General features: G+C 37.8%; 1 protein-coding gene across 1 annotated transcript in view; it reads left to right on the top strand.

Moving 5' to 3' along the window:
• Positions 1-25370, top strand: part of Adgrb3 (adhesion G protein-coupled receptor B3) — a 710232-nt gene that overhangs the window by 633555 nt on the left and 51307 nt on the right. The window contains exons 19-21 of the mRNA XM_038342237.1: positions 19734-19884; positions 22384-22453; positions 24612-24678. Of these exons, the coding sequence (XP_038198165.1) occupies positions 19734-19884; positions 22384-22453; positions 24612-24678 (288 nt within the window). The remainder of the gene's footprint in view (positions 1-19733; positions 19885-22383; positions 22454-24611; positions 24679-25370) is intronic.

The raw sequence follows: 25370 nt of genomic DNA, 5'->3' as shown, positions 1-25370 counted from the left end.
TGCACGGCTCGCAGGCAATTCTGCATGCTGGAGAGCACCTTCAGGAAACTCTCAGAGCTCTGCCCATCCCAAGCAACACACACGATCAGAGACTGTCTTTCAGCATCTTTACTGCTATGTAAGCATGGAGATGGAGGGAGCTAGTGTATCTGGTAAGTTTCAAAAATGTCTTGATGCTTCTGAGTTGTTCACTGTTTAAATCTTATGAAGCGTCCCTTTAGAATATCCTAGGTCTTAAAAGGCTTCTCTCTGGGATGGACTGTATCAACTCAAAGGATATTGCTATGCAACATCTTTTCTGAAAATGTATTTCTTTTATTTTTGAGATAATATAATTATTGTCATTTTCTCCTTTCCTCCCTTTAAATCCTCCCATATAATCTCTTTTTCAAATGCATACATGCGTGTGCATGCACACACTCTCACAGATATGCATATGTGAATACATAATACATATATATATATATACATATATATACATATACACATAATACAACCTGCATAAATACAACCTGCTCAGTCTATGCAATGTTACTTTTAGTGTAGGTTTTCAGGGCACTGTAGTGATGAGAGGAGCAGGCCTGCTTTTCGTTCCGCCCGGCTCCTGCATGGCTAGCTTAGCCCTGGAAATAATAACACACAAACTATTCATTTAAACACTGCTTGGCCCATTAGTTTCAGCCTCTTATTGGTTAATTCTCACATCTTCCTTTAACCCATATTTAGTAATCTGTGTAGCACCACGAGATGGTCGCTTACCAGGAGAGATCTTAACCTGTGTCTGTCTTGGAGAGGAGAAGCATGGCGACTGCCTAAGACTTCTGCCTGAAGCAGCTGCCTTCTCTTTCCCAGAATTCTGTTCTGTCTACTCTGCCTACCTAATTTTTTGTCCTATTAAAGGGCCAAGGCAGTTTTCTTTATTAACCAATGAAAGTAACACATAGACAGATGACTCTCCTCCATCAGGGCACCTATAAATCTCTCCAGCATGGCTGCCTAATATGAACTGAATAAGGACAAGAATAATAGACATGCTAGTATGAATAGGGAAATCCCAGAAAGCCTTAACACTACACAAAGTATTGCAGGCAATTGTAGAATGTTGAGATCAATTTCTTTTAAAAATTTTAAAAATTTTGATTTTTTACACAAATATTCTTTATTTACATATTTACATCATTCTTTCCTGCTTCAAACTCTTCCCTCTCTTCCTCCAACTCCCCCATGATTCCTGAGATCTTCTGTATTTATTACACACACACACACACACACACACACACACACACATCCTGCTGAATCCATTTAATATTGCTTGTATGTATATGTGTCTAGGACTGCCTACTTAGGGTTGGATAACCTATCAATGGATTTGTCCCTAAAGAAATCGATCATCCCCACTCAGCACCTATTAACTACCTGCAGTTCTTCATCTAGGGGTGAGGCCTTGTGGACATCCATCTATACCTATTGACCTGTTGGCTAGGGTGGTCCTTAGGTCTTCTTTAGGGAATCATATTATTCAGTTTCATAGGTATAACATACCTGTTATGTTTAAAAGATACTATCTCATAGGAGGCATCCTGGTTCTCTGACTTGTACAGTATTTTAGCCTGATGTACTGGGGTTGTGCTAGAGATGTACCAGCTGTGGCTCTTTGTAGTAGCTTCCATTTATTATGAAAGGAAACTTCTTTGGTACGATGTATGACCTCTCTAACATTGGCTTGATAACTAAGTTTCCAGTACCAGGCTTAAGTCCCCTCTTATTCAGTGGGCCTTAAGTCTAATTAGGCAGCTATTGATCACACCCAAGATATACTCTTTTACCATCGGGGATATCTTTCCAGACCAGTCATTATTGTGGTCCATAGACTTCGCCACTACGTAGAACTACTGCTTACTTTCCTCTTTGGCACCAATATTGTGAGAGCGAGTCACAAGTCAGTAACAGAGGCACCCAAGTCATAACAGCTCAATTCCTTACATCCTGTGTCTTAAGTGTGTTGTGTCTTCAAAAATAGGGTACTCTTTTCAAGTTCTGGGGGTAACCAGGAGCAATGGCAGCAGCCTATATTGTTTTATGGGTCTCTTGTTCTCCTCTGACCAATGGCGAGGAAGCAGTTTTCCCTTACATATCCTGGGATAGTTGTTAGCTGGGTTGTGGCTCCTAGAGAAAGCATTGTCACCCAGTGTCATGTAATCCTATTTAAATTACACACACACACACATAATAATGCATATTTTAATTGCATTTTATAAAATAATATTTCCCTGTAATTTCCCCATGATCCTTAGTATTATTTATCTCCCTATCTTTTTTCTCCTTCTGTGTTACTTTCCCTCCCCTGCCCATGCGAAACCATCATTTTCCCCTTCCCTTCTTCATACCACCTGTGTCCTCCTTACCCCACTTCTATCTTCCTCTCCCCATAGTTCCTTTCTACTTCTGTGGTTTCTGAAGTTACTTTAGATGATATATTGAAGTCAAGGATTTGGAGTTGGGACACCATGAGGTCTTTGTCTTTATGAGTCTGGGTTACCTCTCTAGGTATAATATTTTCCAGATCCAGATATTTACTTTGAAATGCATGTGTCTCAGAGGCATAGAGAACCAAGACAGAAATCTTTGTCAATGTGAAGCTCTAAATGTCTGAGATTTGCTCTTAATAGTTCTAGATCATAAGATCACACTGTATAGAGAAGCGAGTGAGACCTGGGACAAAACAACAGAGGCAAGTTTGAGTCCTGGTCCTCAAGCTGCAGTGTGACTTTTAAAGAGTTACTCAGGTTTAGTGAGGCTGTTTTACACAGCCATAAAATTAGTCATAGGAATTATACTACTAGCTTATAGAAGAACATAGGGATCAAATGAGACTGTCTGTATTAAACTACTATGCAAAATAACCACAGTTCACAAATACCATTAATTGGCTGGGGAATTGAAGGGAAATTTTGTAGGAAGATATGGCTCTGAGTTTATTCAATGAAATATCAATATTTGGCTTAATTGTAGAGTGTCGCAAATGATTCTACTGTTTTATCGTTGATCCAAAGATTGCATTTACTCAAGCATCATATGCAGTATTTTATTAACTCAGGACAAGATAATAAATGTCTGTTTTGTATTTATTGATACCAAGTATAACATTTAGATTTAATCTTGAGTTATACAGAAACAAGGACAGAAATGGCATTTAAAAAAAAAAGTAAATTTATTTTTTCCTCATAACACAGGTATGATGATTTTTATTCTGGGGCCTGGGCAACTGCTCCGGATCCAGCTCTCATGCATGCATTCTATCTGATAACACAGCGCAAAATGAAACAGAGACGGCTATGCCTTGCAGTCAGCATATGCGCCTATGTATCTGCTTTATCAAGACTCTAATCCTGTGACCTTAACCTAAGTAAAGGGTGGAAAATTCAATTCTCATTACAGGGACCTGTGTGCTTTTAAGATTCTATCATGAGAACAAAGAGAGAACAAATATTGGGAGAAACAGTCCTCTCTACAACAGACATTAGAGAACGGTGCTCCAGCACCTGTGGGCAATCACACGTCTATTCGGACCAGAATCCTCTTTGAAGTTATTGACAGCAGAGTTGATTTCCTGACTATTACACACATGCCATCCTGGACATAAAAAGGGAACAGACACCCTTTCTCCTTAGAAGCTGTAATCAATGAAATCATGATAAAAATAAGAATTTCAAAGTGAGAGGATGATGATACAGAAGAAAATAATTTCATATCCGTGCAGGGAGGGAAAACAAGAAGTGTGGGATGTGTGATCCAGTCAGTATTTGCTGCAGGCGTGCATCGAATGCCACCGTAGGAGCCCAGGAAAACGTATTTTTCTCTGACAGGAATGTGTTCATTCACAAACAAGAAGAGGCTTCATGCCTTGAGAAGTTGGAATCGAGAGCTAAATGTCAATAACAATCTAATTTCTCTTAGAAATATACACTGTTGTATAGAAGATTGAGTGGAGTGAGAGAGATAAGGAGACACTGGGTATTTTTCGTGTCCCATTAGCTTGTTTGGAAAGGATTCAGTTATTTATACAGATTTGGGTTCGTTGGACTAGGTGGGCACTGTTGAGAGGCACTCTTCCCGTGGGAGTCTGGTCTCTTCCATCTTCCCTTCTCTAACGTCTGCCCTGACCATGTCTCTCCTCAGAAGACAGAAATGTATGGGAATAAACAGAGTCAGGCAAAGTTGGAGGTGGGGTGAGAGGAACAGTTTTCACCCACTCTGCGTGGAGAGAATGAAATTACAGCTCTCCAGAGAAGACCGGGAACACATTTTCCCTTTGGCTCCACCCGTCTCCACCCTCTTCCCTTCAGCCAGGGCTCCGAAAGCTTTCTGCTTTTGTGCATGAGAGTAAAAATGGAGGGAGTTTCTCAGCTCATCCGCCCAGTCTTAAACAGTATAATTTAAAGCTGTGATATAAAAATAAAGGGCTATGCTTAAAATATTTTGTAAGATCTATTTTTGACCAAATGGTCTTTTGGATTTGGCTTCTCTTCTCTTATTGACACTTCTTCCTGTTCTGGCTTCAGATCAGCTTACTAGGCGATCAGAGGCAATGGCTTTAATAAGAAAGCTCTGTGTCTGGCCACAGACATCATCCAGCTGTCACTGTCCCTAAACAAGGGAGAAGTGAGTGGATGGTAACCTCGTGACTGCTCGTGTTCTGGAAGTAATAGAAGACAGTTGGCTGCCTCCTTCCTTTTCTTCAGTCAACGTTTTTGCTAATCCCTTTAAGCTCCAGATGGAGAAGTGCATTGTAGTGACAAAATTTTGGTGTGTTCTGTATGGATAAAAGAAATTGAGTAATGTGAATCAGTTATTTTATGGAACCTATCTCCAGGAATATAAATTCAAAATTAAAAGTGTCTTCATCCTCCTGACCTCACTTATCTGAGCTGAGCACCTGTGTTGTAATTGTTGGCAAGTGTTCCTATATTTACAAAGTTTTATGTGCTCATATTCTTAAATAAATCACTCATAAGCTATTTAATTTAATATTCTCTGAGATTGGATATGCAAGAAGTATTTTGACCCTGAATATCCTAACAGCAAAAAAAAAAAAAAAAAAAAAAAATCTCTTAAGACATGGTAAAAGACCAGATGGTGGTGGCACACGCCTCTAATCCCAGCACTTGGGAGACAAAGGCAAGCAGATGTCTGTGAGTTCGAGGTTAGCCTGGTCTATAGAATGAGTTCCAGGACAGTCTCCAAAGCTACACAGAGAAACCCTGCTTCAAAAACAAACAAAAAAAATCAAACAAGCAAACAAAAGAAAAGACATGGTAACAAGAATATCTAGAGATTTTCTAGAGCAAGATATTCTTTTCCATTAAATGGATATCATTTCAAAGATGTCTGGACCCCTTACTTGTAAAAACAATATTCTTAAGATGGGCATAGTGGTGCATGCCTTTTCCCCCCAGTACTTGGTTATGTACTGAATCCTTGTCTCAAAACATTAAGTGAATAAGTAAACAAGGAGGGAAATTTCCAAACAGGAGAAGAACAAATCAACATTTCTCTGCCTGCACAGAGAAGACTGGAACCTATGGCCTTATGCCATGGGTCATTTATGCAGTGGTATTGAGCTGGTGCAAACATGTCCACTGAGCATCTGTTGAGTGCAAGATGCAGGGATCCCATCAAGGCATGCCCAGATTAGAAGCTCCACTTCACTCCTGCTGACAGAGGCTGAACCATTGGGGGTGGAGGGTGTCTTGGTGTGGCCTTCTTTGAGAGAGTGAGAGATAGTCTCAGGTAGGGTTGTGGGAATGAAGAGACCATGGATTTAATGGGTCACTATTAGATAATTGAATAGGAACTGTTAATTGATTAAATGTGAACACATTTCAAGGCTGACATCTCGTTTGTGATAATAGAGTGCTTTCACTGCTACTAATTACAAAAGAAGGAGCAGGGTAAAGAGGGGGAGCGAGGAGGTCATTTTTATACATATTGGACTTGAACTATTTGGGTAGCTCAGAGGTGACTAAGTAGGAATGTGGACGATAGTCACAAATGGAAGGAGCAATCTCAGATTGTTTCTATGGAAACAGTTTTCTGCATTGATCTCCGCACTCAAGATCCCCGACAAAGCCTGATAGTGGCACGTACCATAATTCAATTGGTCAGCTGGTTAGCAACAGGGATTTCCTCCCACATGCTCCGAGGGTGCCAAAGCAGAGTCAGCTGAAGTCTATTTCTTGCCTGCACACTGCCAAACACAAGATTACTATAATGTGCCTTCTTTTTTTCATAACTTTCATTGTTCTGAAATTCTTCCGAATATTACTCATTCGCTTATATTTTCTTAGCAGGTTCTGAAAGGAAGTCCATCCATATAAATGGCATTTTAAATGAAATATGAAACCAAGGCAAATGTTTCTTTTTTATTATATTTTCTAGAGAGTAACTTTAAGAATTGAGTCCAGGAAAGATGCTTTAAGGAAAGCGGGCATGGTAGCTATTATTACTATTATTGAGATTCTGCCAACCTCTTAGAAGTTTGCTGTGATAATTCGAGTAACTAACTATAGTAGATATTTTCATTCCTATTGTACAGATAAATGAAGGCGGCTGTGAGACTCTGGATACCTAGTGGAAGATCAAACATTTGGCATCTTCTGTTGCCAAGAAGCAGTCTCTGACTGAACTGCTGATTCTGAACCCTGGATGCCCATTAGGATCACCTGGGAGCCTTACAAATTCTGTTGCTTAAGCTGAACCCACTCAGATGACAGCAACACTAATGCACTAGTCCATTTTTAGAGACCCTGGTGATAAGAGTGTACAGCGAGGTCAAAAAATTACTAGTGTGCTACTAAAACGTAGGATCTTCTCTCCTCCCTCAAAATAAAAACATACTTTCATTTTATGTTCCAACAGGACCCCTGAGAAAACATGATAAACAGTATGAATGTCTTCTAGACAGAAAAATGTTTTCTCCTTTACAAGTCACCCAAGAAGCATTCCCAAAGCCTACATATCACAGCAACCTTGCCGCCATTTGTTAGCTATGTGCGCTACACGCTGAAAGCAATTCGAAATGCTTTAAAAAATAATTCTTTACATTTCTTTGGTGTGTGTGTGTGTGTGTGTGTATGTGTGTGTGTGTGTGTGTGTGTGTGTGCACTGTGGCACATGTGTGAAGGTAGGTGAGAAGGTGTGGAAGAAGGGTCTGTCCTTCTACCGTTTGGGTTACAGGAATTTAACTCAGGTAATCAGTCTTCTCAACAAGCACCTTTACCCTCTGCATTATCTCACTGGACCAGGAAGCAAAGCTTTTGAAAATAAAAAAATTTCATATAATATATTCTGATCATGCATTTCCCCTCGACCATTCCCAGATCTTCCCCGCCTCCCTACCCATCAACCTTTCTTTCTCTCATTTTTTTAAAAAAAAAAGACAAAACAAAAGAAAATGAAAATCCACAAAAACAGAACTCAAAATATCTAAGGAAAAGACCAATAAGACAAAAAATGTCCAAACAAAGGATTATGAGACAAAAAGTCTACAAAAATAGCACTTAGTTCACTTTGCATTGGCCAATTACTCATTGACAGAGGGGTCTACCCTTACGTGTAGGTAATATACCCAGTGAGACTCTCTTGGCGAAAACAAATTTTCCTTTGCAAGTGGCCATCAATTGCAGATAGCTTCTTGGTCAAGGGAGGAGCTTTTGTTCACCTCCCCTCTCAGCACTGGGACCTCCTCTGACTTGACCCTGTGGAGGTCTTGTGTGTGCTACCACACACTCTCAGTTCATGTGTCTGTCCTATTGTCTCTCAAAGACACTGCTTCCTTGGAGTCACCCATCTCGTCTGCATCTTAAAGTATTTCAGCCTCCTCTTAGGCATTGATCCCTGATCCCTGAAGGGTGAGGTTCACTGAAGACATTCCATTTAGGACTGCATGTTTTAAAGTCTCTGACTCTCGGCACAGCGTCCGGTTGTGGGTCTCTGGGTCAGCACCCATCTACTGCCAGAAGGAGCCCCTGGCAATGACTGAGGGACACTGAGCTAGGGGTGTATCAAGATATCTGTAGCAGGCTTTTTCTTTTGGGCCACCAACCAGCTCCCAAATCATGACTCGGAGACTTATTACTAGTTATGCATGCTAGCCTTAGCTCATGCGTGTCCCCCTAGCTCTTATAACTTAAACCAACCTGTTTTTTTTTTTTAATCTACATTTTGATTCAGTGCTTCTTACCTCTCTTACATTGTCTGTCCTACTCCATGTCTGTCTGTCTAACTGGCTGGCTGACTGGGCATCTCTCTCCCTTTCTTTCTTATTCTCTTCTCTCTCATTCTTTCTTTTGAGCATATATTTCTCCTCCTTCTTTATCTCACTGCCCACTAGCCCCACCTATTGCTCTACTCCTAGCTATTAGCCATTCAGCTTTTTATTAGACCAATCAGGTGCCTTAGGCAGGCAAGGTAAAACAGCAACACATCTTCACATAGTTAAACAAATGCAGCATAAACAAATGCAACACACCTTTACATAGTTAATGTAACATTCCATTCTGCAATATAAACAAATTTAACACATTTTTACATAGTTAAAGTAATGTCTCACAACAAATACCTTTAGGAGTTCTATTACTATATTCTTTTAGCAGGAAAATTATTTGGTTCAGAAAGAAACTTTTTTCTGTTTATTTTGAGATTGTGATTTTTTTTAATAACATGTCTCCCTTCCTTTTATTTCTCCTAACCTCCTCATATACTTCTCCTTGTTTTCCTTCAAATTCATGGCCTCCTTTTTCATTGGTTGTTATTATATGCACATATATTTACATGTAATTTGTATCCATTTGGCACTGGATAACCAATTGTTGTGCTCTTCCCTGGGGAGGATCACCTCTCCTGCTCCCAGCTTTGCTAAGTTACCTGTGCTTCTTTGTGTAGGGTCGAGGCCTCATGGCTTTTCCACATGTAGTTTGGCATGTCTGTTGCTATCACCCTTGTTCAACTCATGAGAAAGCAACTTCTATTTGCATCATTATCTCTGGTTGTAAGTGATATGTGTAGTGTTTATAAACTGTGAGGGAGTATCTGAGTTAGGGTATGAGCCCACTAACAAATGATTTCCTCTACAGACACAGAATTCAGGGCAAATCAACTCCCAGGTGTATCTTAGAACTTATAAGACACTTTGAAGATTTTGAATTATTGTTATTTAAACTGTGGCCTTATTTAGCAATAAACCTTCATTTTATCTTAAGTATGGATGCCATTTTCACAAACCAGGAAATAATAAGGTATAATGTGGTACCTGATATGTTTGATATGCAAGTGTCTGGACTCCCAAAAGATATACTTCAAAAAATTAGATTTTCCCATTGTACGTGATGACCTTTTCAAGGTCATCAAAATATGAGCATGTTTTCTTTGAGATACATATTTTTGACATCTATGGAGCATGTTTTTTTTATCTCTGTTCACACTTATCTGGCTTCTATTTTTTAATAGCACTCCCTTATTTTAATATGAAATTACAGGAACTAACAAATAAGGTATTAAAGATGCTCATAATTAACACTTCTGTTACAATTCATTCACCCAGTTACTTTGTGTTGTATTTAACTCTCTCTTCAGCTTTATGCATTTAGAGTTTGTCTTCTGGCAGAGATCTTGATGATACAGAAAATAATGTCCTTCAAATTTCACAATCAAAGTGGTGGGAGATCTTATGCTGTTTCTCCTTATAACTCTCCACCATTGCTCATTTATATTTGTTTTTGTTTTGTTCTATTTTTTGTTTTGTTTTGTTGTTTAGAAAAAGTTTCACAAGGTAGCCCAGGCTGATCATGAACTCAAGAACCGATTGTTTTTGCCCTTAACTCTTCAACTTGTGCTTAAAGGTGAACAAAAGTGCACAAGAAGGAACTAGAGCTCATCATTATCTCTTCCACTAATGTCCCACATTATTACAAAGAGGAAGTACAAGGCACAGGCTAAGTATTTGGGTCAAGGAGAAGTATTGTTAAATGCCTATGAATGGTATTATGCTCAGTGTGTTATAAGCTATAGCAAATATGGAATAGGAGAAATTAGATAACATGACATTAACATTCAAGTTTCTGTTTGGAATATTTATGTAATAGTTTCCATTTAATTTTATGCATTGATTGACCTTTTTCATATTGACTTTTATGAATTATGTTATTATGAGTAGGTGCTCTCTCTGGGTGACCTCAAAGGATATTTGTTGGTGACATCTATAAAACAAGAAAAATACACCAGAAAATGGTACATTTATTTGCTTTATTTAATGATTACTTAGATGATAATCATTTCTATAATGATTCACATTTTATAGTCATTGTATGTGAAAAACATTTTGGAGTGACTTCAAGAGCTATGATGTACCAGGGAAAGTCAACGTAAGCAAAGTCAAGAGTTTTTCAGTGTACAGGGTAATACATGACAGTAAAAATAACTAAGTATCTTCAGCTATTTCATTTCTCAGAGCTCCACTACCTCCTGCCTAAGATACTCCCATTTTATTGTTGCTGCAAAATCAGTGTTGAAGATGGAATAGGTATCTGACAAGTTATTTCCCCTATCATTCTTTAGGAGGTAGTCAAATATCTTCAGACATATTTGTTTTAACAGTGAAAAATTTATGGAGTTGACTAAACTCCTAAAGTGATGTAATTATTAGCAAACTCATATTTATTGAATATATATTACCTTTGATTAAAGCTCCTTTTATTCATTATCTTATTTATCCTCAACATAATTCATTTTTAGATTAGAAAACTACCATCTTCTGAATAATGTAAATCCACATTTATTAGGAACAAACTTAAAAAAAACTGCTTCAAATGATGTACTATGATGATTGTTAAGGATGTCTCTCTTCTCATGCTGTCAAGTAATTGCCTGTGTTCCAAGATTACAATGATCATGTCCTATATGTGTGAATATCAAGACAAATGTCATTTTTAATTAAATTTTTGTTTAAAAAATCAGTAGTTTAATAATGAAATCAGATAAATAAATAAATAATTTGATTCATACACTAAAATGTACAATGTATCCCATAAGTGTGGTTTGTAGATGCTACCACTTTTTTCAGAATTTCAAACATTATGGTGAAATGCTTCATCCCAATATTTTGTTTTTTTCTTTATACTTTAGCAAAACCAAGCTTTTCTAACTTTATATTTCATGAAGTTTTTGCATCTTGTATATCTCTTTAAAAGGTTCATTTTTTATTTTTAAAGTATCTACAATCCAACTGTATAGCATTGCTTAATTTCTTTTTTGCATTTAAATAGTAGGAACGGGAAAAGCATAGTAGTGTTCATTATATTAGAGTCTTGGAAATCTTGTCAAATAAAAAGCACTAAAAATATATTTCACACCAAAAACTCTGGAACTGTATAATATTTTTCTAAGTTAAAACTAAACAATAATTAAAGTTTGAAAAGCATTGGTAAAATAGATTTTTCAATAGATCAAATAAGAAATGAAAGCGCAAGCCTGCCTGCATTCCCAGTACTCAGAAGATGAAAACTAGTTAAGTGAATTCCTGTTTCAAAAAAATAGCTAATAAGAAAGAAAGGAAAAACATGAGTAAGCAACATTAGAAATGAAATGGTTTAAGTTGTAAAAAAAAGAATTGTATAAAATCATATTCTTTTTTATTGATTTCATTGAGATATATATTTTTTCTCTGCTTTCCTCCCTGCCTCTCCCCTCCCCTTCAAGCCTCTCCCATGGTCTCCATGCTCCCAATTTACTCAGGAGTTCTTGTCTTTTTCTACTACCCATGCAGATTAGATCCATGTATGTCTGTCTTAGGGTTCTCAGTGTTGTCTATGTTCTCTGAGATTATGATTTGTAGGCTGGTTTTTTTGCTTTATGTTTAAAAACTACTTATGAGTGAGTACATATGATAATTGTCTTTCTGGGTCTTGGTTACCTCACTCAATCTGATGTTTTTTAGCTCCATCCATTTGCCTGCAAATTTAAAGATGTCATTATTTTTCTCTGCTGTGTAGTAATCCATTATATAAATGTACCACATTTTTCTTAGTCATTTTTGATCAAGGGGCATTTAGGTTGTTTCCGGATTCTGACTATAACAAACAAAGCTGCTATGCACATAGTTGAGCACATGTCCTTGTGGTACAATTGAGCATCCTTTGGATATATAACCAAAAGTGGTATTGCTGGGTCTTGAGGAAGGTTGTTTCCTAATTTTCTGAGAAATCATCATACAGATATTCAAGGGGGCTGTACCAGCTTGCACTCTCACCAGCAATGCAGGAGTGTTCCCTTTACCCCACATCCTCTCCAGCATAAGTTGTCAGCAGTGTTTTTGATCTTGGCCATTCTTACCAGTGGCCATTCTTGGCCAGTGTAAAATGGAATCTCAGAGTTGTCTTGATTTGCATTTCTCTGATGACTAAGGATGTTGAGCATTTGCTTAAGTGTCTTTCAGCCATTTTAGATTCCTCTGTTGAGAGCTCTCTGTTTAGGTCTGTACTCCATTTTTTTAATTAGGTCATTTGTTCTTTTGATGACCAATTTCTTGACTTCTTTGTATATTTTGGAGATCAGACCTCTGTCTGATGTGGGGTTGGTGAAGATTTTTTCACAGAAGCTTTTCAGTTTCAGGAGGTCCCATTTATTAATTGTTTATCTCAGTGTCTCTGCTACTGGGGTATATTTAGGAAGTGGTCTCCTGTACCAATGCTTTCAAGTGTACTTCCCACTTTCTCTTCTATGAGGTTCAGTATGGCTGGCTTTATGTTGAGGTCTTTGATCCATTTAGACTTGAGTTTTGTGCATGGTGATAGATATGGATCTATCTTTCATTCTTCTACATGTTGATATCCAGTTATGCCAGCACCATTTGTTAAATATGCTTTCTTTTTTCCATTTGATATTTTTTGCTTATTTGTCAAAAATCAGGTGTTCGTAGGTGTGTGGATTAATATCTGGGTCTTCGATTCGGTTCCTTTGGTCCTCTTGTCTGTTCTTATGCCAATACCAGGCAGTTTTCAGTACTGTAGCTCTGTAGTACAGCTTGAAGTCAGGGATTGTGATGCCTCCAGAAATTCTTTTATTGTACAGGATTGTTTTGGCTATATGGGCTTTTTGCTTTTTCATATGAAATTGAGAACTATTCTTTTGAGGTTTGTGAAGAATTTTGCTGGAATTTTGCTGGGCATTGCATTAAATCTGTAGATTGCTTTCCATAAGATTACCATTTTTACCTAGTAGAATTGTTAATTCTACCTACCCAAGAACATGGTAGATCTTTCCATTTTTTTGGTGTCTTCTTCAATTTCTTTCTTCAAAGGTTTAAAGTTCTTGTCATACAAGTCTTCCACTTGTTTGGTTAGAGTTACTCCAAGATATTTTATGCTATTTGTGGCTATTATGAAGGGTGATGTTTCTCTGATTTCTTTCTCAGCCTATTTATCATATGTGTAAAGGAGGGCTACTGATTTTTGAGTTTATCTTGTATTTTGTATTACTGAAAGTGTTTATGAGTTATAGAAGTTCCTTGGTAGAATTTTGGGGGTTGCTTATATAAACTATCATATCACCAGCAAATAGAGTTTGACTTCTTTTCCAAATTGTATCCCCATTGATCTCCTTTTGTTGTCATATTACTCTAGCTAGAACCCCTAGAACTATCTTGAATAGATATGGAGAGTGGACAACCTTGTCTTGTTCCTGATTTCACTGGGATTGCTGGGAGTTTCTCTCCATTTAGGTTGATGTTGGCTGTTGGTTTGCTGTATATTACCTTAATTCTGTTTAGGTATGTTCCCTGTATCCCTGCTCTCTCCACGACCTTTATCATAAAGAGATGTTGTATTTGTTAATGTTGTATTTTCAGCATCTAAAGGTTTTTATTTATCAGTTTGTTTATATGGCAGATTATGTTGACAGATTTTTGTATGTTGAACCGTCCCTGAATCTCTGGGATGAAGCCAACTTGATCATGGTGGATAATGGGTCTGATGTGTTCTTGGATTCTATTTGCCAGTATTTTATTTAGCATTTTTTCATTAATGTTCATGAGTGAGATTTGTCTGTAATTCTGTTTCTTAGTAATGTCATCCTGTGATGGAGGAGGGTCATTTGTCCATGTTATTTTCATTGGTTAATAAAGAAACTGCCTTGGCCCATTGATAGGACAGAAAATCAGGTAGGCAGAGTAGACCAAAGAGAATGCTGGGAAGAAGGGAAGTGAGTCAGTCGCCATGATTCTCTAACCCGAGACAGACACAGGTTAGGATCTTTTCCAGTAAGCCATCACCTCATGGTACTACACAGATTACTAAATATGGGTTAAAGCAAGATGTGAGAATTAGCCAATAAGAGGCTGAAACTAATGGGCCAGGCAATGTTTAAATGGATATAATTTGTGTGTTGTTATTTTGGGGCATAAGCTAGCCAGGTGGCTGGAAAGAGGCCCCCAGCTCCACACAACATTCCTGTGGTTTGGGTATCATGGTAATTGTAGCCTCATAAAAATGCTTTAGCGATGTTCCTTTTGTTTCTATTGTGTGAAACAATTTGAAGAGTATTGGTATTAGTTATTCTTTGAAAATCTTGTAGAATTCTGAGGTGAAACCATCTGGTCCTGGGTTTTTTTTTTTTTTTTTTTTTTGGTTGGGAGACTTTTGATGACTCCTTGTATTTCTTTAGCAGTTACAGGTCTATTTAATTTGCTTATCTGGTCTTGATTTAATTTTTGTAAGTAATATTTATCCAGAAAGTTTTCCATTTTCTTTAAGTTTTCCAATTTTGCGGAGTACAAATTTTCAAAATATGACCTGATGATTCTCTGTATTTCCTCTGGCTAGTTGTTATGTCCCCCTTTTCAGTTCTGATATAAAATCATATTCTAACAGGTTGAAATACACATGACATGGATAACTCCCTTGGAAAACACAATTTCCCAAAACTAACTCAACAGCAAATAAGTCAACTGTCAAGATCTTTAATTAGATGCCTTATAGTATTCCATAATTTTCAAGATAAGGAAACACTTAAAGAACATATTTTTTAAAACTGTAGTTTTATGTAAGATCATAGAGGTTCAAGGTTTTAATAATTCCATTTATTAGCACTGGGAATCAGGATTTCTGTGGAAGCAAAATTGAAGGAGATTCCAGGCATCAGGAAGGAACAAGTCAAAAGGAACTTGATGTGTATCTTAACCTATCAAGAATTTTGACCACTATTGAAAACAAAGAGAAAATGAAACTTGCAAAAAGGAGCCTTGTTTGACTTAAACAAGGCCTTTCAGGACATTTGTTTGTAGGTGAAAATGTTATGCATACATGCTAGCTAAAGGAAACTATAGTTAACTCGTGTAATTAAATATAATTACTATTTCTGTTGATAAAAAAACAGAAGTTACTCTTAGAACCTTCAACATTTTGATGTGTTTTTAGCTTTGTGGGTGAATTCAATCACAGTATGTCAGACTTTATCTGTTGTCAATAAACATATATACTTGTAAAATATATGAAGTTGTACTACATTTCATGATACAGTAATTTAAAATCACCTTTCCCCGCCCCCAAAATAATACTTGTATGATGTTGGATTTGTTTGTTTGTTTGTTTGTTTGTTTGTTTTTTGAGACAGGCTTTCTCTGTGTAGCCTTCCTGTCCTGGAACTTGCTCTATAGACCAAAGTGACCTCAAACTCAAACATCTGCCTGCCTCTGCTTCCTGAGTGGTGAGATTAATGGCATCCACCGTCACACCCAGTTTGTATGATGTCATTTTATGAGGTGGATTTTCTTTTCTTCAATTCTAAGCTAAGAAAGAAGCAGTCCAGAAATTTCAGCAAGTAAAACAGGCAGTGTGTGGTTCCAGAGGTGCAACTCCTGCTTGCCCTATTGCAGTCTGTAATGGAAGGAGAGAATTTGCTTTGGGCTAGGGAGAAGCTTCAGGCTGGAGATATGACAATAGTAACCCATCTACTTTGCCTGCTTCATTAGTTACATAGGAAGTGAGAACACACCGCAAAGACAAGAAAGAGCAGCATCCAATTATGAGAAGGGCAGCAGTTGTGAGGACCCAGCAGTTATAAGGACCCACGGTATCCTGTACTTATTCTATCCTGCAATTGTCTGGACTGACAACTATATCCTGAGTCCTTTCTCAGAATCTGCTTTTCTTCTGTTGCCTCAGTTTTTGTTTGATAGCTTGTGAACAGTCATTACGGTCTCTGAGGCCTTGCTACTTGTAAGCATTTGCCGTGGCTTGCTCCTTATACCAGCATGGAATTCCTTCTTCATCTTACTTACTGTGTGTGTGTGTGTGTGTGTGTGTGTGTGTGTGTGTGTGTGTTGTTTTTTTTTTTTTCTGATATGACCACTGTACCATCTGATGGATATCCGCCTTTGCTCACTATAGGTCTTTTTAGCTCTTTATTCCCATCTTTCTGTGTCTGTGGTTTTGGTACTTTCTCAGATAGCCATTACAGAAATAGATTATTTTAAATCAAGTATGAAAGGTTGTTTTGTTTTACTTTTCTTTGTTAAGTGAGTTTAAAGCTATCGTGATTGATGCTATTTTTGGAAACATTTTCCTATGTATTGAAATTCTGTTTTTTTTCCTTTTTTCTTACCTTTAATCGAATGTAATGATATCTCTTACTTTTATTTTTCTTTTGTTAACTACTAAATATATTATTTCTACTTTATAATGACTACCTTAATTTATCATGGTTATCATAAATGTTCAAATATATCTGTCATATGTCACTCAGTCTCTCCAACATGCCAGAAGGGGAAAACAGAGGTTTGGCATGTTCTTATATTTCTCTGTTTCCTTGTAGCCCTCATGTCTCTTCCCTTTTGACCCTCACTGGTATTATTTTTGAATTCTATATCTGGATAGCTGTATTTTTAAGATTATATGAAATATATTAAATAAAATTTTATTTACATTTAATATATTTTATTGCTTTTGTTTGCTATCTATCACTTATCCCATTTTCTCCTCTTGAAGTCATTATTGGTGGTTTATATTGTCTGGAAATTCTTTCAGAGAGAACCTTAAAATAATAAACTTCAAAGTCCCTTTCAGTTCTAAAAATATATCTCCGCCTGTCACTTGGATAATAGTTTGGCTAGGTGTAGACTTCTAACTTCAAAGTTCTCTTTCATTAGAACAAGGACACTTTTTCACTGTCTTCTTGGATCCTGGGTGGCTCACAAGAAATTTAATACTCCTCTGATTCTTACTCCTTTGTAAGTTATCATTATTTCAATTCTGAGCACTTTTAAATTTTAGTCTCATTCCAGATGTTAACAATTTCATGGCAATGCATTTAGGAATGTGTGTTTGTTGGTGGGAGTATGTGTGCCTTTCCTGTTTAATCTACCCCGTAGTCAAGACTGCATTCAGTTCTGAAGAATTCTTCCATGGTCGTCCCTAAATGCTGTCTTTCTTTCAATTTCTTTATTGCTCTGTTCAGGAAGCACTATTGTAGAGATGCTAGGCCTTCCTTGACATTTACATATTTTCATCCTTTTTCTTCTTCCTGTGTTGTCCTTCTCCAGATACCCAGCACAGGGCTGGAACACCAACCTGCAATGTGATTTATCTAGTTTTTTTTTTTTTTTTTTTTTTTTTAAATCTAGGATTATTCGCAGCTTCTGATTCATTAAAGGTAATATGTTTACGTCAGTTGCCTTCAGAAAACATTTTCTACTATTCCTAAGAATTGGGGGTAAAGGCTACACATCAAGAAAATAGCCGCAGAAAAAATTCAATTTACTAAATTAAATCTGCTTTTGACTTTTGTGATAGAATAGCCCTCATCATCCGTGACAGTTCAAGAGTAGAGCCGAGTTTGGCAAGGCCGGCCAAACAAATGTCGATGACGAACTTGAGGAGCTAGTGAGTCACAAATCTGGGATTGTGATGTATGAGGACCAGCCTATCATGGGAGTTGAGAGCAGACCAAGAGAGGGTACAAAGAGAGGGCTTTGTGACCGAAATCACTGTGGTGGGCCAGGTGATCGCAATGGTTGAAAAGGGGCCAGCATAGGAACCTGAAAGAGGTGCTGGAGTTTGAGGTTTAGCAGGGGGAAAAGCCTTATCCTGCGGAGACTTAGAGAGTATTTGATCTGCAGGGTTGCTGATGTCAAATGTGGAGTGTATGGGGGGAAAGAGATTAAAGAAACTGAATCCTTGCACATGAGTATAATGGTGCTTGTGGGAACTTACAGCATTTATGGAAAATAACGGCAGTCACTTGAAAACTGCTCTGTATGAAAGTTGTCATTTAGAGGTTATGCTACTACAGCTTGGCAAATATAACTGCAAACAACAATAATAACAACCAATGTGTGCTTTGTACGATTCTTAAAATCCCTGGAACAGACAGCTTTCCTCCCCAGTGATTACAGTTCTGACTCTTAAAGAAAGGGGCAATAGTTTGTCTTTGATAAAATCAGGACCCCAAGGAACCAGTTATCAATTAGGCCGTTCAAGACATCAGATCTCTTCCCTGAGACGTAAATGCAGGTCAGGATGTCATTCTCTGATCAGAGCCCTGCATTTCCTGATTCTTGTTTTATACTTCATTGACTATGAGGGAGGGGGCCATCTCTAGTGCCTTCAAGCCTGCTAATGTCTAATTAGTGGCCTAACGTCTTTGTCTATTTTCAATTCCTGGAATGGCTGACTGACGAAGAAAGAAATTATTCTGTTGCTGGTTCTGCTTTATGCGGCGTTGTATTACAAGATATACACAAAGAAGTCGTACCAATGGGGAAATAAGTAGCAGCTTTTACTAAAATGAAGCTGCTGGTCGTTTGTAGACAAGGCATTGCTAATGGCCCACACATTAAGGATGATTAGATTGCATGAAGACAAATATCTATGAAATCATAGCTGTGTACTGCCAGTGACTCAATTAGCTTTTCAAAATTACTTGATTAAGACAGGCAGGGCAATGCAGCAGCATCAACTGCAGCTACTAAATACTTTACAGTGCAACCTACCTTGGCTCTAGACTATTGGCCGAACCTTATGTTATATTTCACTGTTATAACTTTGGTATCACATGCATATAAAAGCCAAGTGTTTTTCTTTCTTTTGAAAAGCTGTTGAGCTTTCCAGTATAATCTTCCCATCAACACAGATAAAACAAAAAAAGAAGAATCCCTGGTTAAATAAGAGAGATAAAGAATGGAACCAAAGCAATTATACATGGTGTCTGCATCTTAAACTAAAGAAAGTGCCATTTCCATAATTTTATTTTTAAAAAATCAATTAAAGCAGTAATTTTAATTTTCCTTGAGTTTAAGTACATAGTGTGGGTTCTCCTCATTAAAGAAACTGAGGACATAAATGGAATTAGGACACGTATTTTTGTGCTGCACACATTGTATACAGTATAGAGACTAGAGTCGGTAAGGGTTCTAGTTTCGGTAAATAGTTTCGCTTTTATGCAAAGCAAAAATCCATCAGAACTTAACCTCTTAAAGTGAAAAGTGGTCACAGAACCCTGTAATCATAGAACTCAAGAGACTGAGGCAGGAGGATGACAAGCAAAAGGCCACGTAGACTACATAGTAGGAGGTCCTTTTATCTTTGAACAAAGGAAGGATGGGGACTGGAGGGAAGGAAAAGTCCAGTCCTCTGAAACATAGGTCTCTGCCCAGGTTGAGCATGCGCTTCCTTCTGTCTCCGCAGAGCATCTGTACGACCACCACTGCGTTCTTGCATTTTTTCTTCCTGGCTTCATTCTGTTGGGTTTTGACAGAAGCGTGGCAGTCATATATGGCTGTAACTGGAAAAATCAGGACGCGGCTTATACGGAAACGCTTTCTGTGCCTTGGATGGGGTAAGCATATACTTTTCATGTTTTGCTGATGTGAGATGTGACACTGGGAGGGACATCAGAAAATAGTAAAAAGTGGTTGTAGCCACATTACTAAGGTATCTAACTTGAAACATGAAGTGGAAAAATGTGAGAGAAGCCCTTTTGTAAATATCCATGGGGTCATTTGGAACTTTATAAGAGGATAATTATCAAAGATTTTAGCTAGGAAACACTCAGTGTACCTACATGGTGTATCTTGAGACCTGAGCTACCTAAAGTTAGAAAGACAATGTGTTCCCTGTTGATAGTTTCTGAAATTGCAAAATGCTTTGAATTGCTTGGGCACCCAAATCAGGATGTCCACAGGACATACACCAAACCCTAGGAATCCTCTGTGTTCTATTCCAAAAAGAAAAAAGAAAAGAAAAGGAAAAATATCCATACTGTTAAAAAAGAAGCACAGGGGAGAAGGAGCACAGAAGGACCCGTCAGAGAGGCAAGGAAACTTTACATGTAGGTAAGGGATTTCTCAAAAGTAGAAATGTACAATTGCTGCCACACTAGGAATTAATTAATTCACTGCCCATCATTATTGGGGAACATTTCCAAATGCTTCATGGCATAGACATCTCAACGATCAGTGATTTCATGGGACCAGTTTGAATGAAAGCATAGTTAATTTTTAAAAATCTAGTTTTAGAAAACAGGACAGGGTTTTTCATGTCTGTATTTGAGTTTTAAAATCCCCACACTGAGACAACTACACATGAGTACACACATAGACACACATGTAAGCACACATACATGTGTGCACATTGACTCACAGACAGTGAGAACAGGGTGTTCAAAGGAATCTGGGCAATTCTGAACTCGTGAACTTACTACAGGACTAGAATAATTCATCTTGAAACACAAGATCAAAACCACTTAGAGGTTATCTGCCAGCATTCAGCACAGAGGTATTCATAGTTAGTTGATGTATTAGGACTCTTTCTAGAAGCAAATGAAAAGTTAAAGAAGACGTTCTACTTGGAGTTTGGAAAGATTTTTGTCTAGATGCCACGACAAAGACCTTCTCAAACGATGGCAGTATTGAACGAATGTTCATTTTGGTTGTGAATTAGGACCATAGATCGAAGGAAGAAATAGCAAGTACAGGAAGCTCTTTCTTAAAGAATGATTTCCTTGCCAGTAACCAATAGCTTCCTTATCTAATATTGCTACTAAAGATCTTGAAGAAAGGGATTGAAAAGTTGCAAAGTTACAGGTAATATCAATATTCTCTAAACGGCAAAGAGTTGTATAGAATATCAGCAAAGAGAAACGCGCCACAATCAATTTAGTAAACAAAGGAAGTCCAATTTATATGGAATAAAGATTACTAACTCCTTAGGGATTGTTAGGGTATGCATGTTTGCTTGATTGCTTCTAATGAACTCCATCCATTCAATCACAATACTCAGTCAATAGATAACATGCTGGGTGAGGGTGAGGCAGAGGAAGGAGGCAAAGACGTTCATACTCGCTGGGTGGTGGTGGCGCACGCCTTTAATCCCAGCACTCGGGAGGTAGAGGCAAGCGGATCTCTGAGTTCGAGGCCAGCCTGGTCTACAAGAGCTAGTTCCAGGACAGGCTCTAGAAACTACAGGGTAACCCTGTCTCGAAAAACCAAAAAAAAAAAAGATGTTCATACTCATAATTTATATTATGAGTGTAAACGTGGTGACATCCCTTGGCATACCGCCCACAGTTCTTGTCTTTAAAGCTGATGAATGTATACACTATCAATAGGGTACATTCCCAGAAGAAAGAAAATAGCAAAAAGTATGGAAAGACAGGCAGAAGGGCAAACCAAGAGGATGATTAACTGGGGGATTTCATTTTAACTGAAAGAGTAAACATGTTTGTCTTATGCTGCATGTCCAAATATGTGCATACATGCGGTAAAGGAAGTCTTAGGGTCAAAACTGGCTTAGAATTTCAGGTAACTGAGTTCTCTGTTCCTGTTTACTGTTATAAGTAAATGGAAAAGAAAGTATTAGGTGAGGATATTATTTTGGGGCTCTTATTATAAGTTAAACTTGATATGGATCAATATGTGGCCGGCTGAATATTCCACTCTTACAACAGGCCATCACACCAGGGCATCCAGTTTTCTGCCTTTCTGGTTTTTTTAACTATAAATTTCCTTTATAACAATGCAAACCCCTAGGGAAAAAAATAACTTAAAAGATATACTAAATCTGTGTTATTACTTCCCTTTAAAACCGTGTCAAATGCAGTGGTAACCTAGCAACACCAGGGCAGTGCACTCAGTTAAAATCCCACCTGCCTCTTGTAGTTTCACACTTGAAAGTCTGCAATGCAAACATCCATTGCGAGGTGACTCTTCCATCAGTAGCTGCCGCGGTCTGAGTATCTGAAGTTTGTCCGGGCCTGCCCTGAGCAAGTGTCCACAAGTGACTGTAGCTGAAGACAAAAGGTCACCTGAGTATGAAATGCTGCTTTGCTCTTTTGCAGGACTGCCAGCTTTAGTAGTAGCCACCTCTGTAGGCTTCACCAGGACGAAGGGATACGGCACGGATCACTAGTAAGTCCATCCGTAATGCTAACCATGTTGGTAATTAAGGAAGTTACCAAGCAGGTTTTATTTGTCTTGCCTCCTGATGCCATTCACTTTGTCACTGAGTCATTAGCAATGCTAGCAGGTGACTTCTACGCATAAAAGTAAAGAAAGTGATCAACTATTCAGAATCCCCATTCCTGTTTCCAGTTCTTCCTAAGACCAAAATATTTTCCTTTAACCATACATCAACATGTACTGTACATGCCAAAACTTAAATACTCTCTGTTAGAACTGCTAAAAACTTGACGTTATTTTTCTATTATGTTTTAGGATGTGACTCTTCTCTCAGTTACAGACAGATGTCCAGGTCTATTATCAATAGCTATTATTAATTCGGGTTTTGTTGTTCCTTGATGGTGTTACGCCGCAATTGATTGGTCAGGAGACAGATTTTATAGTAGAAGATGCCTAGACTGTGGAAGAAATTAGAAAGGGGTATGATGTCCATCTTATGCCTGTGATGCTCAGAAAGTCCAAGAAACAATTTATGGTAAAGATTAACTTTAACGTTTCTAATTTGAAGCAATACACTTTCATAGTTTATGACGCCGGTTTTCATATCAAGGATGTAGTTGAGAAATGGAGACTGTACATATTATTGAATAAATAAACGTTACAACGTGACATTCTGTAACTGTTTCCAGGTGTAAATTAGGAATTACTAGTAATGAAGCCACATGTTGTACTCACCAAATTAAGAGCGTAGAAAAGGACATCACTTCACCTGCCCCTCCCAAACAAAGACTTCTTCGACCTGGGAAAGCTCCTCGTTTGGGGATTCTTGATTTTCTTTCATTCAATCAATATCACTGAAGTAAAATGCTGTGTTTATTTAAGGACTACTATAACATAATTGCTTTGTTATTACTTTTTCTATTAAAGTAACTGTTTTGGTATAAACCAAGGATTTATATAAAACACCTTACTAGTGTTTACGGGTCCCACTTTCAAGTTTATCAAATTCCAAAGCATGCCAAGCCGTGTGTTATCTTTAAACAAATATACATATGTTTGTCAATGTATACACTGGTTTTGTATGTATATATCACTACTAGATTAAAGTTTTAATTAAGCTACAATTTAGAGAGTCACATTTATGCTCTTAAATATATCATTTTCTGTGGTTTTGGCAAATGCATACTTTATGGAATTACACCCTCAATAATAATAGAGCAGATCATTGTTAGAAGAGCTAGAGTGCAGTCACCACCACATAGTGTAAGTTTTGAAGGCAGCTCACTGCCTGCATGGTCTGATTGGTGAAAGGGACAAATAGCAGAAAAATGGTTGCGTGAGTACGGGCCTGGCTCCACCAGCAGTGAGATACAGCCCCTCACTCTCTCCTCAGCACTGCCTGGACTGCGGGCAACTGCACATGCTCCGTCTGCAGACTCCCACTGCAAACAGTGCTGTGCCCTCTGACTTCTTCATTTCCTTTTGATTCAGAGCATGAACATCCCCCCCGCCCCTCCGCCTCGTCCCCGAAAGAGTTCCATAGCGCTGTCTGTGCAAACCTACATCTCTTGGTGGCATTAGTAAATGGGAGAAACACAGCTGCACTCATTCTAATTCACAAACTTATTCCAGAGAATGTTCTTGGTAATCTAGGAAGCAGTAAAATTAAAGGAAAAAAGAAAACACACACACACACACACAAACACACACACACACACACACACACACACATGCAAATATGAGTTATCTATTTCCTTCCTCCATATCTTTTAAGTCACTTTCCCCCAGTATCTCAGTGGCCTGAAGGAAGATTTTGTAAAAACGCTGTTACTATCTTGAAATCCCTCGGAAAGAGTCAACCAAGGAGGTAAAGCAACATTTGTTGGGATAATCTCTTTGCAAGAAGTAAAAGTAGAAATTGCGATATACAAATAATTTGTCTAAAATATTTTAACTGCCTCAAAAGCCCAGTAGTGAAGAGTAGGTAGTGTTTCCTCCTCATGAAATGCTCTAATCCTACTTTTTCTATGGCTTCTAAGTATTAAGCTATAAATCTTTGAAATGCGCCAACTCCTCAAGGTCAAATCCTAGCCGCCCATGCTGTCGCAATCCAGTGGCTTGATGCTTATCACTGATTTTTGTTAGTTTTCTCTAATGCTATTTTTAGCTGCTGGCTGTCACTTGAAGGAGGACTGCTCTACGCCTTCGTTGGACCTGCAGCCGCTGTTGTCCTGGTAAACTCTGAAACTCACTTACTTGATGGATTAGCAAAGCGGAAAGATTACAGGGGCTCCTTTAGAGTGGCAAGTTTGATAAAGCGTTTGGTGGGTAGAAATTTTAAAGTCCAACTACTTACTACATCAATTTTAATATCAATTGCTTTCTATTTTATATTACTCTAAAATATTCATATGTAAGTACTGAAGGTTATTAAACTTGGGAGGGTCGAATTCCTCCTACAGTGATTTCCGATATGTGAAGAAGCTCAAATGAACTTCAATAAATTCCTCCTATGCAATATATAAAATCCCATCCTTTATATCATTAAACCTCTATATCATCTTGTATAATGTATTTATATATGAATAGGGAGATTAATCAAGATTGCCACTCCCAAATATCTTTACCTATCAATTATCCATCTATATGTATATATACATATACATACATACATACATACATACATACACGCCTGTCAGTTTCACAAACTCAGTGATACAAACATTTTAGAATGGGTATGTCGTTGTTCCACAGTCAGTCCTGCATATTCTAGTATGTTCAGGAGCATCCTTCCCTTTGCCTCCCACATTTCCAAATATTTTTGGTGGGTCAATATTATTCCAAGTTAAAAAAACCACCAGTAGCTGTTAAGTACAAGGACTGTAATCATTTTCTTTTTAGAATAACAAAATAGTCTCCCAATTTT

This window comes from Arvicola amphibius, chromosome 9, assembly GCF_903992535.2.
Source record: "Arvicola amphibius chromosome 9, mArvAmp1.2, whole genome shotgun sequence".
Taxonomy (NCBI): Eukaryota; Metazoa; Chordata; class Mammalia; order Rodentia; family Cricetidae; genus Arvicola; species Arvicola amphibius.
The sequence above is the reverse complement of the archived record's forward strand: the minus strand, read 5'-3'. Positions and strand labels throughout refer to the sequence as shown.